The following is a 13,179-nucleotide window of genomic DNA, read 5'->3' as shown; positions in this document are numbered from 1 at the left end:
CTTGATTGAAAATGAAATCTAACTACAGCGGTACAGCCACAGCCCACAGAATCAGGACTAATTCTTATTCAGAATGTTCAAAATATGAGATTAAAGTAATTAATTGCAATGTGGAGATCGAAGTTGGCTAGCTATTATGTTAGTGTTTATTTTATTTTATATATGACTACTTTTTTAATAGGATATTTTATATTTGACTATTAAATGGTTCAATTTTCAGGGCAACCGCATAAAAGATTTTAAAATAAATAATAATGTATCAAAAATTCAAAACGAATTCTTATAAGAATATTGAACAATCAAACTTCTAAAATCAAAGTAAAGTCTAAGAATAAGTCCACAGGAACCTGTTTTCAACCAAATAAAAAAAAAACAAAAACAAAAACTATAAAACTCTAATTAAAAAAACAATGAATACAAGTATACAAGTTATACACTTATACTTATACAACACAGTCAACACTATTTTCAATTTTTCATACCGATTGTTAGAAAGTTAGATGGAATTTATTAGTTAATGCTAGAAATAAAGAAAGATAAAGCATTAATTATAAATTATTTATAATCTTCAAGTTCAGTAAAAATTAAAATTAATAAGATATTATTTTTATTTTCTGAAATTATCCAAACCCAATAAAGGATTAATAAAACCAACAATATGAAAATATCAAAGTGTGTTACTGTTTGCAATTAATAATTATGTCTGACGTTTCAGGACTTTCTGCAAACAAGTTATGGTGTGCCTTTGAGGATAAGTTAATGGGATGAATCTGAGCAAATGTAAACTTGAATTTATGAAATATAACAAAAACAGAAACAAATTAATTGCATGCCCTTCATATGTCATACAGTTCTGTCTACATAAGGCTATCGAAAATAAAGTTAGAGACTCAAGTCACGGGTTGATGGCAGAGGCAGAGTAGCAGCACTTCGGCTTCGCACAAACTGGGTTCAGATTTTCAGGGGGCTTCAAGGTGGCCGGCACGGCGCTGCAAGCCGAGAACGGCGCCGAGAAGATAGCGACGCCCAAGAACGGCGCTGCAAGCCGAGACGATGGAGGAGAGAGGCGAGAGAGAGAGAGAAGAGACAGAGCCGAGAAGACGAAGGAGGTGTGCGCCGACGGAGGTGTGCACTGCAGATCGGGCCTTAGCTTTCGATGGAGGTGTGCGCCGACGACTATGCAGGTGAGATTGTGAGGCTGGGTATTTGAGGGAGTGAGGGAGTGAGGGAAATTTGGTGCGCTGGGGGCTGGGGTTTGCTGGGTTACTGGGTATTTGAGGGAAATTTCGTCGAAGTTTACCTAAATTTCGACGAAATTTAAGCGAAATTTTGTGGAAATTTTCCTCAAATTCAAAAAAATTTGCATTTAGGGTATCCGAAATTTCGCTCGAAATTTCGAATATTTCGCCGAAATTTACCGAAATTCGGTCGAATTGGTGTTAAAATTTCGGACCCCCGAAAAAACGAAATTTTCTGCGAAATTTCGCCGAAAACTTCGAAATTTAAACCCTTGGTCGTGTGAGATGATTAGGAAAATATAAGAGAGTTTATTTCTATAGCATAATCATCCAAACACACTGTTAAGTCAACCTCCAATTCGTTAGAGTCAGAATTAATTAAAGGTTAATATTCATCAAGATGAATGCTATCCACTATTTTCATCAACTTTTTCTTTTATAATTCTCATTCCGCAGTATAAATTAATGATCAAAATCGTTCATTTTTTAGATTTAACTATGAAGATCATCTCTGTAAAAAATCAACCAAATCAGAAATTGTTTTGTTATGTAACTATGATTAAATAAACAGACGGTTTTTGTAACAATTTGATTTACCGTTTATTTATTTAATAACGATTATATGAAAAAACGATTTCCACTTTAGTAGATTTTTTACATAAATGATCTTCAAATAATTATCTAAAAAATGAATAGTTTCGATCATGACAATACATTGTTAAATGAAAATAATAAAAGAGAAGATCGGTAGAGAATGTAGATAGCATTCCCCTTTAATCAAAAGGTTAATAACATATACCACTCTCAACAATAGTATGTTTAACACTTTACTCCAAACTAAATTTTTTTTAACACTTTACCCCTAAACTCTATTAAACACTTTACCCCTAAATATTTTAAAATGTCGTCTACCTAAGGACATTTTCGTATTAATCACCAATTGAAACCAAACTTCTTAAGACTAAAATGACATTAGACAAAAGGCCATGTGTGTCAACGTGCTGCTAGTGTGCAAAATTAACAAAGAAATTGATTTTTAACGGAATTATGGTAAAGTCTTTAACGGAATATAGTTTTGGGGATAAAGTGTCAAAAAATTTAATATGGGAGGCAAAGGCTCAAACATAGCATAATTTAGGGTTAATATTTGTAACTAACCCTTCATCAAATAACCTCTATTTTCAAACAAATGAAAACACATGCGTATTTTTTCAACTCAAATTTATTATACCCGTATTTTCTAATTATTAATTCATGTATCATTTTGTATATTCATCATTCATGTACTTTTCAAAAATTAAAATCTTTAATTTAGAAAAAAAAAACCTTCAAAGTAAATATTTTAAATAATACATATACTATTTTTACCATATCATATTACTAAATATGGTTAATAATAACAATAATTTATGAGAAAGTGGAAACAGGTTCTTTTAAGAAAATGAAAGTAAAGCAAAATAGTTACATAAACACACAAATTATGAACAAAAGATGAAACAAATAGTGTGATCACCCATATCATCCTCTTATACCTGATTGACCTTAGCCAGCAACTACGCATGATATGTTACAATAAAATAAAACTTTTAGTGCTTGTTGGAGTTCATATGTTAAGAAAATATACAACTTTATATTTATGCGCACAAGAAAAAAATATAACATTTATTTTGGGTAAAATGAAAGAATTTCTATTATAAAATGTTTTTCAACTTGAATATTTTCATTTATGTGAGATATTGGAGTAAACTAAATATAACTCAACAAAATTTAGTTTAAAATGTTATTGTGTCTAAGAATATAATAAGTAAAAGAATTTTATTTATAAAAGTTATTGCAATAAACTTAATATTATTTGATAAAAATGGGTTATCAATTGTTATTGGTCTAAGTGGTGAATGAAAATGTTATCCTCTTGTTTACACCTTAATTTGGTACTAGGGCCACTAGGCCATAGGCATGGCCATCCAGTTTAATACAGTTTGAAAGCCCATCCAGTCAAGACCCATGTTGACGAAGAGTGGTGGTCAAGAAGAAAGCCCTAGAAGAATCTTAATCAATCTCGCCGAGTTTTCGTTGGTGGATTAGGAGTTCTATAAATCAGACTAGAAGTGAATAGCCTTGCCGCCTTAGGGCGTGAAGTAAAAGGAACCTGAGTTGAACAAGGATAAGGTTTCCTAGAACTCAGGAGTTTAATCATTATATAAAGAAGGGATCAACATTTAGAAATCTCTCCAACAACTTTCAACAATTAATCAACACGACAAACTACAATCTTTTTTCAACCAATTTCTCATATTTCAAGAATTCTTGCGTTCTTCAAGCTCTCAAGACCTTTTTGTTCTTTGTTTTAGCTTTGCTAGGGTTTGATTTCCTTAGTATCGATTTTGTTTAGGGTTTTTATTTCCTTAATTTCATGTTTGTCAAGCAATGAGATTTGTAGTTCGAACAACAATTGTTACTTGTTTTCTTAATAATCAAATCATTCACACATTTTACGTCAAAGTTCATTATTTTGCGATTCATCCAATCACTCAAGCAACCATTGTTTGCGCTTACGAATTCGAGTACATAGTCACATAAACCAACGACGATTAAAGTCTTTGAGGATCAAGGCAGGTAGGACTTTAGGCGAGATTTTGTTCCTTACTCGCTTACAATTGTTTGATTAGAAGTTAGGTAAAATCCAGCACAAATCACAAAATACACATTTTTTCTATTACGGCCTCTCGTCCGAGAATTATGGCACACCAGCAATAAACTAGAACTACAGTGTTATTATCAAGGATCTCAGCGGATCTTGCCATGGTTTTTGAGGGTAACACCTCTAAAACCTATTCATCTACTCTACCATTGTTTGACACCAAATATTTACTTTTTTTTTTTTTTCTCTCAAAGTTATTGTCATGGTCCATGCTTTTAAAGTACAAATTTGACAATAAACTAGCTCCAGTAACCATCTAAGAGACACTCTTTTGGATCATGAGGTTGTAGATTGTCTATGGGATTTGAAATCCCTTTTCATTACCTGATAGTTTTGAATAGGCGTCTTGCTCAATTCAGAATATAAGGTGTTGCAAAATGGGTTGTCCTTGGGCTTGAGTCTAGCTGCTGCCCTTGGTGTCCTTGGGCTTGTGTCTAGCTGCCGTTAATTTAGGGAGTGCTATTTGGATGAAAGAGGGAGAATTGAGGTGCTATTTGGATGAAAGATGGTCCTCTAATTCAATTCTCCAATTTGATGTACATGGTTTGATGAGTTTTATGCATAATATGTACTTAGTGATGTTTTCTTAAGAAAACAAAAACTAAAAAAATATAGCCCTAAGCAATTTTGAACTTTTGTGTGTGTTGGGAATCATTAATACATCATAATCTCATTTATTTTGCTCATAAAGTACATAACCATTTCAATAAAATCAACTATCATTATACACTATATCCTCCTCCCATTAGTATACATATTTATATTCATATCCTTATTTTTCATATCATGCTAAACTCGACCACACTACTCCCTCCCCCCATTCTCTTCCAAACAAAAGCATTCATAACATGAACCAAGAAGGTTCATACAATCCAACCCACCTCATAATTCACCCACATAATATTAAAAACCTTTCCCAAATTCGCATCGTCCATGGCCTCATGGTCTCGGGCTGCGAAGGCTCAACAACTTCACATCATCAAGCACAGGGCCACACAGAGAAGAGAAGTCATCACTCCTCATGGTGTAATACGTGCTGAGAAACATTACTCGCGTCCGCGGGGTAACTGCAACAAATTTGAGCACGGCGCGTTTGAACCCTCCTTTGCCTTTGGACTCATAGGGCACTTTTAGCGTGTCCCTACCTGCAAATGCTTCAATAATCATCGTGCCTTCACACGAGTTGCTGGCATCGCCAACGGAGAAGGACAGCACGTAGGTCTTGCCCGGGATGGTCCTGACCACTTGGGCAATCGCGCTCTCTTTGCCCGCCACGAGTTCCACTGCCCGTTTGCCTTCAGGCACCGAGAAGTGGTCCGAGTCTATGTACTTGACGGCTTTGAGGGACTCCACCATCCAACCTGGTAGTGGGGAGTGGTCGTCTTCTATGTTGGGTGGGATGAGGACTCCCCAAGATGTGTTGGGGAACACATATGGACCTTCTTCGAAACCAGCGTTTTTGATCAAGTTTTCTGCACATAATTAACCAGATTAATTACATTATAATACCACGTTTAACATATGTGATCCAAAATCACAATCTGTAACACAGCTGTGATGCTTTGTTAGGTGTGAACAATTGTCTTCTTTGTTCATGAAGAGGAGAGCTAGACAGGATAGTCCACAATTTTAATGCAAAATGGGAAAGAGGGTCATGGCCTGTTGCTTTTCTCAAGACAATGTGACCTAAATATTAGGTACTGCACGAGGCTTCATTAAATCATTGATTTTCGACCCACAAAAAAAAAAAAAAATTAAATCATTGATGAGCTTTGTTTTCAAAATAGTCAATGTATGCGCGAAACTCATACACATAAATAGGTGACATTTCTATACAATTATCTGCGATTCTTAAACAATATACTAGACTCACCAAATTTATTAATCAAATTTACAAAATTTTATCTATGAGTTGCTCTATTTCTTCTTCCTCAAAAATGACTATGGTTTCTCAACAGGAAGAGGCTAAGCAAACAATAGTATTAAAATTATCCTATTAATGTCAGGCATGTCAGAAACTTAAGCAGACCGGTGGTTCATACCTATGACTATGACTATGAAAACATTTTCATCCAAAATAATTGCACCCACGGCCCATAATTGTTAGGCCTTTAAATGGGGTGCAACGGCCCCATACAGCTATACCAAGAGAGTGGTCCAATAAGGGGACCCCATATGATCTTAAGACTTTAAGAGAGACGTAGAATATCTCACTTCATGGTCACACAGCTATGTAACTAGGCCACCTATATATAAGTAATTAATTACAGAATCAAATTAAAAACCCATGATTCTACAATCTGGGTTGGCAAAATTAAAATTTTGGTCCCCACTGCTCCATGTTCCATTAAAACTATTGTAATCAGGTTTCTATAATTAATAACAATTGCAATTAAGGTCAACTTATTTGTATAAAAATAATTGATGAAAAACCATAGTATTGAAGGAATTAACTTACTGTTGGTTGCTTTTGGAGGGTACAAAGTCCTAATGGCAATGGAATCAATCAAAGGTCCACAAGCTGGATCCTCCTCCACACCTGGGTTATGCAACACAAGCTCAATCTGGTCATAGTCAGCTTGGAAAGCCCAAGCATAAGAATCCCACCCATTACTACTATACAGAGTTTGGATTGGTAGCACTCCAGAGTCAGGTGCAACAGATATGTTCAAACGCTCCTCTTGGGCACAAGTCCTGGCTGCACTAAATGTGATGGAATAGTACAACCCCTTGATCACTTTGATTCTTTGCTTGATTGAGGCTTCGTTTCCAAGCCTCACTGCATAGGCACCCTCCGGGACTACAAGCAACATGTCCCCTTGCTTCTGGCCTGACTTGATGTACTCGACGAAGCCCGAGATTTCCCATTTTGGGATGGCGTAGCGGCCGATTACTACTGTGCCTTTGATGTCCGAGGGCTTCGGGGCTAGCTCGAAGTTGCCATTGTCTAAATAACCTGCACTAGGCATCAATGTTTTATTGTCATATTTACAATGCAACTAATGGTTTTAATTTACAGTTTGATAACGTAATATTTTCGTACCAATGTAAGAGTAATTTGTGTACAAGGAAATGTGAGAAGGTACCAATCAATGGGAGCCTAGCTAGAAGAAAACTATGACTATGGTATTAGTCAAAAGAAACAAGCAGGCCATTTGGGCTCCAAATGGACTCGATCTATGTGATTCCTTGTGTGCCATACATCATTGGTTCAATTTGTTTATCTGAAAATTTTCTGAGAGAAATAAATACTTGTAATACTATTGGACAAATTTTATCGATAGCAATAATTCAACTGATGCCATCATTTGGTACCTATCTAGTGGGACTGGGTGAGTTACTGTGATAGCAACATTTGGCACCCCATGTGAGTTTTCTGGGCACTCTGCAAAGCCAGTTAAATATTGGTATCGACAGAATAATTAACACACCCGTCCAAATTACAATTCTCACTCCTTCCTAGATATCAGATATTGGGCTAGCTAGGAGCCAAAACCCTCCACGAAAAAAGCTAGTCAAAACAAGCAAAAGCTGTCGAATCTGACAAATGATTAAAGATTGAGATTGAGATGAAGATTGGAATGACATATTTGCCCCTCATGTAATTCAAAATTTTCTGCCACATGAAGACATGGACGGGTGACGGGTCGGTGACCGCCATCTGCAAATTTGCAGGAGCTTCAGCAGCGGACCTGAAACTTCAGTCTCAGTCACCCTTTCTATACTGAAAAATTCCCTCCATCCAAGTCTCCAAAGAGAGAAACATATCCATAAGGACGAGGTCATTTTGGTCATTTTGACATAAACCCATTAGACAATATATCATATATGAGAAAGTATCTCTTTTCCTTGGACTGAAAGCTATAATTAAAAAAGGAGCTTTACAAAGAGTGATATGCTGACATATCTGAACTGATACTAGCAAGTAGCAACGGTGCAAGACAAATGGAAATATGAAGTTATGAACCTTATACAATGAGGCCCAAGAACTAAATAAATTAAGGAACCAAAAAAGTGCAGTATTTGATTTGGGTTTATCTAAAAACCAGTAAAAATGCAATCTTTGATCTGGGTTCTCCCTAAAACTACTAAAAATGCAATCTTTGGTTCTGGGTTTTTGGAAAAAACCAGTAAAAATGCAAAATTTGATATGGGTTTATTTAAAAAAAAAAAAAAAACCAGTAAAAATGCAATATTTGATATGGGTTCTTCGAAGAACCAGCAAAAATGCAATATTAGCACCTGGGTGTTTCTGAAAACCAGAATAAATCAATGCATTTGTGTCTCTCTGTATGATGCAATTTGCTTACCATCGGTGATGGACAGGGCTAAGTGGCATGTGGCGGCGCACAATAGCACGGACAGCAATGCTACCCCTCGCATGGTGATTATCAGCAAAACTCTGTCTGCAACTTTAATTTTGATGTGGAAGATGTCAAGATGGTGTGCAATGCGTAGTGGAAATTAAAGAGGGTGAGGGTGGGTTTATATGCATGCCAACGTCCCAGAAAGCCCTCGGCTTGGAGCATAATTACCAAATCTGCCATTGTTCTGGCTCTATCTTCACGTGGGCTTTGAAATGACGCATTTACTCCCAATTTCTTTAGTTATGCAGCAGCAGTGTGTATGTCAGTATGTCTATGAGCCAAATCTGAATGTCTTCTGGCGAAAGTTGAAGACAAAAGCTGTTCAATATCACATGGTTTTCACTCCCCCTAGGCATGCAAGCCCACGACACCCCTAGCATCACTTTTGGAATGTTTTTGAAGTTTAATTAATGGCACAATTGGCCTTGACAATTTAATCCTAAGGACAAAATGATATTAATCCCTCCAATATAATGGTAATAGCATTCAACACTCTTTCTTACATGGGACTTGGGGTCATACATGTGTACAATGCAAGTAGTGTCTTTTTGAGTGACTTGGAAGTTTGTATGTGGGATTTATGTTAGACTATCCTATAATTGATTACTTTGATATGGTATTGAATATCTATTTTAAAAATTTAAATTACTAGATTGTGAGATTTGATTATTTTTTATTGTCTTATTTGACACTGTTTATCTTGAATGGGAGTATGGGACTAATGCTCAACATATATAGTTACTCTTTAGAGAGAAATGGAGTCAGTAAAAATATGGATAATATTGATCTATTGTTAGATAATCAATTGGACACATTACATTGTCAATCTAAGCAATAATGTATATTCAAATAAATTAAAATTTGACAACATAATATATCAAACAGTAAATAATAAACATTTTCTACAAATATACAAAATAAAGAAATAAGGGCTATCAATTAGATTATTTAAATTAATCAGTTAAAATAGTAGTGTGTCAAAAAAAATCAGTTAAAAGACTAGGCACACCATGTGCACTGATAGAGAGAATTATGGCAAATCTGCTCTAAAATTCCTATTATTGTTGTGAATATCTCATAAATTATTGAGAGTACTTTGTCTGAATCAGCTAGCTAGGAGTTTATTATTAGCTGAATATTTAATAGATTTCAGTACTAATTAAAAAATAAGTTATAATTTGTTAGGATTCCATGATGTGTCATTCTTTTTACTAACATATTGAGCTCTCCATGTGTTTTATGACATTCTTAATTGTTGTATTAAAGGTGAGATTGTTTAAAGCTGGCACAGCGACTATATAAAGATTTGAGATCACACTGTGTATTATATAGGATTACCTGAGATCCTTCCAACTGACGATGCATATCGCAGTTGGTCTTATTTTCCCTTTTTAATCAAGATTTCGATTATAGTTTAAAGATAGAATTGTAAGTTTAATCAATATCAGATAAAAGAAAATTCATTATGTAATTTGTGTGTTTTATGAAAAATAATGTGTTCAATTATTTTATTTGTAAGTGTTCATGATAAACGATTTTCTTTCTAATTAAATTTTTTTGTAAGAATAAATTTTAAAGAGTACTTAAAAAATCAACGACTTAAATAGTAGTAACATATCGATTTCCACTTGATTTATCAACAATGTATGTGTGTAAAGAGATAAACTTTTTGTTTATACATCATAAGATAGTTATTTCCAAATTGTAAACTTGCATTATTGATTAGATTAGAATAGGAGCTAAGTTTTTATGAGTTCATGAGTTTGAAACTTCCAATTCTCATTCCCCACTTATTTTCACTTATTTCCCTTTTGGAGAAAGATTACACCTATAATGAATTCATATTCTCTCCACGCCGCGTGCGAGATGAAACTACATATGAGGATAATCTAACTTAATATATATATATTGTTGGAATTCCCTAAAAGTTTAAACGTTTGCAATCTAATATATAATAGTTTGACAAACTATTGAATGAATGTATGCTCTAAATTCAAATTCAAATTCAAAGTCTCATAAAAGTTATTACTTGTTAAAATTTAATCTCATAAATTTAATTAAGGATGTTATAAATTGAGAGTTTTTCTAATGCGGAATGCAGTTGTGAAATCAATGCAGAATGAGAAAGAGTGTTCGAATGTTGCACCACGACGCTCACCATGAGCGTTCTAACGTTCTCTCATACTCTCTGTATTTCTCATTTGGCGTTAAAAAAAATCTCAGGTATAAATATCTAATCTATCTTGAAAAAGACCAAAATACCTGTGAAAACCTCCAGCAAACACATCACGAGGAATGTGGGGACACTGATTAAGGGGAGTTGTGAAGAAAAGGGTGATCCTGAAAACCCTAACTGATCCTAATCTAAATAAATGTAATATATATAGGATGATAATAGCACCCCATGATACTGGCCGGTTTCTGGGCTTGACATGTAAGAAACATGTGGGCCTTCGGCCTTTAAAATAACCATAACTCACAAAGTGGGCCGGGTTTGATCCTCAGCCTCATCCATTTTGATCGTCCGCATGTGGACGACCGAGCGCAGGCCGGATATCTAGGGACCCCTGTCCCTTCCCTTTTTGGACTTTTCTCAACTCTCACTGGCCCAAAGTTATGATTGACCACCAACCATTTAATAAATAAATATGACTTATCGTAGAAATTCTTGTACAATTAACTTATTTTTTACTCTATATATATTTTTAAGAGTCCGGCTAATATCAAACTAATTATAAGGAATAATTTTATAAGTCCTTAGATTATCAAACGGTATTTCAAAATTTCAGAATTAAAATTCAACATGCACCTTTCACTAGCCATATTTTAAACCCTAAAAAACGAGATAAATGATAAAATTAGATTGGGTTAAATATTTTTTTCTTTTCAAGGCTAGTAATTTAAAACGGGTTTTTGAGCAATAAAATGAGTATGAGTAAATTTAATTATGTGCTATTAAATGAAACCAAAGACTTTTATAAGACAGTCCCTCACAATTTCTCATACTAACTATTCTCATACTTTAATGCTAATTAGTAAGTTACATTATATGCAGGCACTCATTAGCAATATGCCAATATATATGTGAACCTTTTTTCTTCTCAAATATTTTGGTAAATCAAGCAATGTGAACTTGAGCTAGAAGGAGTTAATGGGTTCAAAATTCTGATATTGAAATTTGGCTGTTTTCTCAGATATGCGACAAGTATGAATAGGAACTTCCACCATTGAATAAAAAGCCAAATTAGCCTACACAGAGATTTGATATATATAAAACGGGTACACCACCCTTTGAACCTTTTCTCATGACCATAAAAAAACTCCACCCCTTTTCCCAAAACAACTATTCCAAATATGTAAGCCAAAAGCATGATTCAATGTCCTTGTCACGCTCTCAGTTACGATCAATTTTTGTAGGCGACGGTCATATATGACTACCTCTCACGATATGTAAGTGAGATTCACTTTTATAATTGAACACACATTTATGTCACAATAGAGAAATCACACATAAAGGTCACATGTAAAAATTATTGCTCAATTACTACTTTGTGTCTTATTAGTACTCTCACTTAGTATAAGTCTTGCTTGCATTGATATTAGTAGTATTCACTCCCGATTGTCTACTTATTTTTCTTTATATTTTAATTCTAATTGTGTACCATAAATTTAATTACGAGAATGTGTCTAAGGTTATATTTTTCATGATAACCATTAAATTTGTGAACATAACTAAAATTAAAGAGAATAAAAACAAAGGCATCCTAGAATCCATATCCATAACAATTAGTGACACAAACAATGAAATGTGATATCATGTGAAGCAGGAAGTGGCTAGCTAGCACAAGAAAACGAAGATGGACTTTTTGGGGTCATGCTTGCACATGAAGAGGGACATATATATTTGATCCATGATATTATGATAATGACACTGCATGTAGCTTTCATCATCTCCTCGCAACTTGCATATATACGGTCTTTTCAGTCTTCAATATACACACTTAATACATATAACTTGTGGCAAAAACTGATTGAAGAAATTAACTAATTAATTGACACCTGCATTCATTACAATTATTGACTAGAAAGGATTAATGCATGCAAGCATCATCCTTTGGAAAACCAATTAAAAGCATTTTAGAAAATAGAAGAAAAGTTATCGAACCCCAAAATATTTGCATAGGGGTGTGTTTCAGACAGATTAGATCGAAAATAGGGTGTTTCAATTTCAATTCAAAAAATTTTGAAATGGAATTTCTACTCAAAAAAATCGGAATTTTAACATCTCATTCAAATTCCGAATTTTCAATTTTCTCGGAATTTTTAGATTTTTTTGAAATATCAATTTCGGAACTTTCGGATAAAATATGAAATTTTCAAATAAAAAATCAGAATTTTTATATTTTCTTAATATTTTTTAGAGCATATTCGGATTTTTTTTTGTGTGAATAATGATGAAATTAATTGCAACATCTTCAATCTCCCCTCCCCCTTAATGGAAATAAAAAAAATAGTAATTACAAATACAAAAATATAGGTGTTTTTGTTAGAATTTATGTCATTATGATATACATATATTTATAATATACATATGTTTATAATTAGTCAAATATTTTTAAGGTCCATTGACTTTAGGTACCAAATTATAATGTTTTTTCATTTCAACTACTAAAACATTTATGTCATTTCACTTTAGGTACTAAATTTTAGTTGAGGTACCAACTTTAAAAAACATAGTTATATCGAACTGTGACTGTCTAACAATCATAACTTTTTTATTGATTTGTTGTTTTTTCAATATTTGTAAGGCTTAAACTTTAATATTTAGTCTTTGAGTTATAGGACTTCATCCCCCAAACCTAAATCAAAATTA

At 33.9% G+C, this 13,179-nt stretch overlaps 1 protein-coding gene across 1 annotated transcript; it reads right to left on the bottom strand.

Moving 5' to 3' along the window:
• Positions 1–4,572: 4,572 nt before the first annotated feature.
• On the bottom strand, positions 4,573–8,407 carry LOC147279097 (BIIDXI-like protein At5g11420). Its single transcript, XM_086250053.1, has 3 exons — positions 8,250–8,407; positions 6,398–6,895; positions 4,573–5,411 (listed from the first exon to the last, which is right to left on the bottom strand). Exons 1-3 carry the CDS (start codon positions 8,320–8,322, stop codon positions 4,879–4,881), a joined length of 1,104 nt encoding a protein of 367 aa, XP_086106179.1. The 5' UTR covers positions 8,323–8,407; the 3' UTR covers positions 4,573–4,878.
• Positions 8,408–13,179: the final 4,772 nt, after the last annotated feature.

The sequence above is a fragment of the Dryas octopetala genome, chromosome 7 (genome assembly GCF_963921425.1).
Source record: "Dryas octopetala chromosome 7, drDryOcto1.1, whole genome shotgun sequence".
NCBI classification, from domain to species: domain Eukaryota; kingdom Viridiplantae; phylum Streptophyta; class Magnoliopsida; order Rosales; family Rosaceae; genus Dryas; species Dryas octopetala.
The sequence above is the reverse complement of the archived record's forward strand: the minus strand, read 5'-3'. Positions and strand labels throughout refer to the sequence as shown.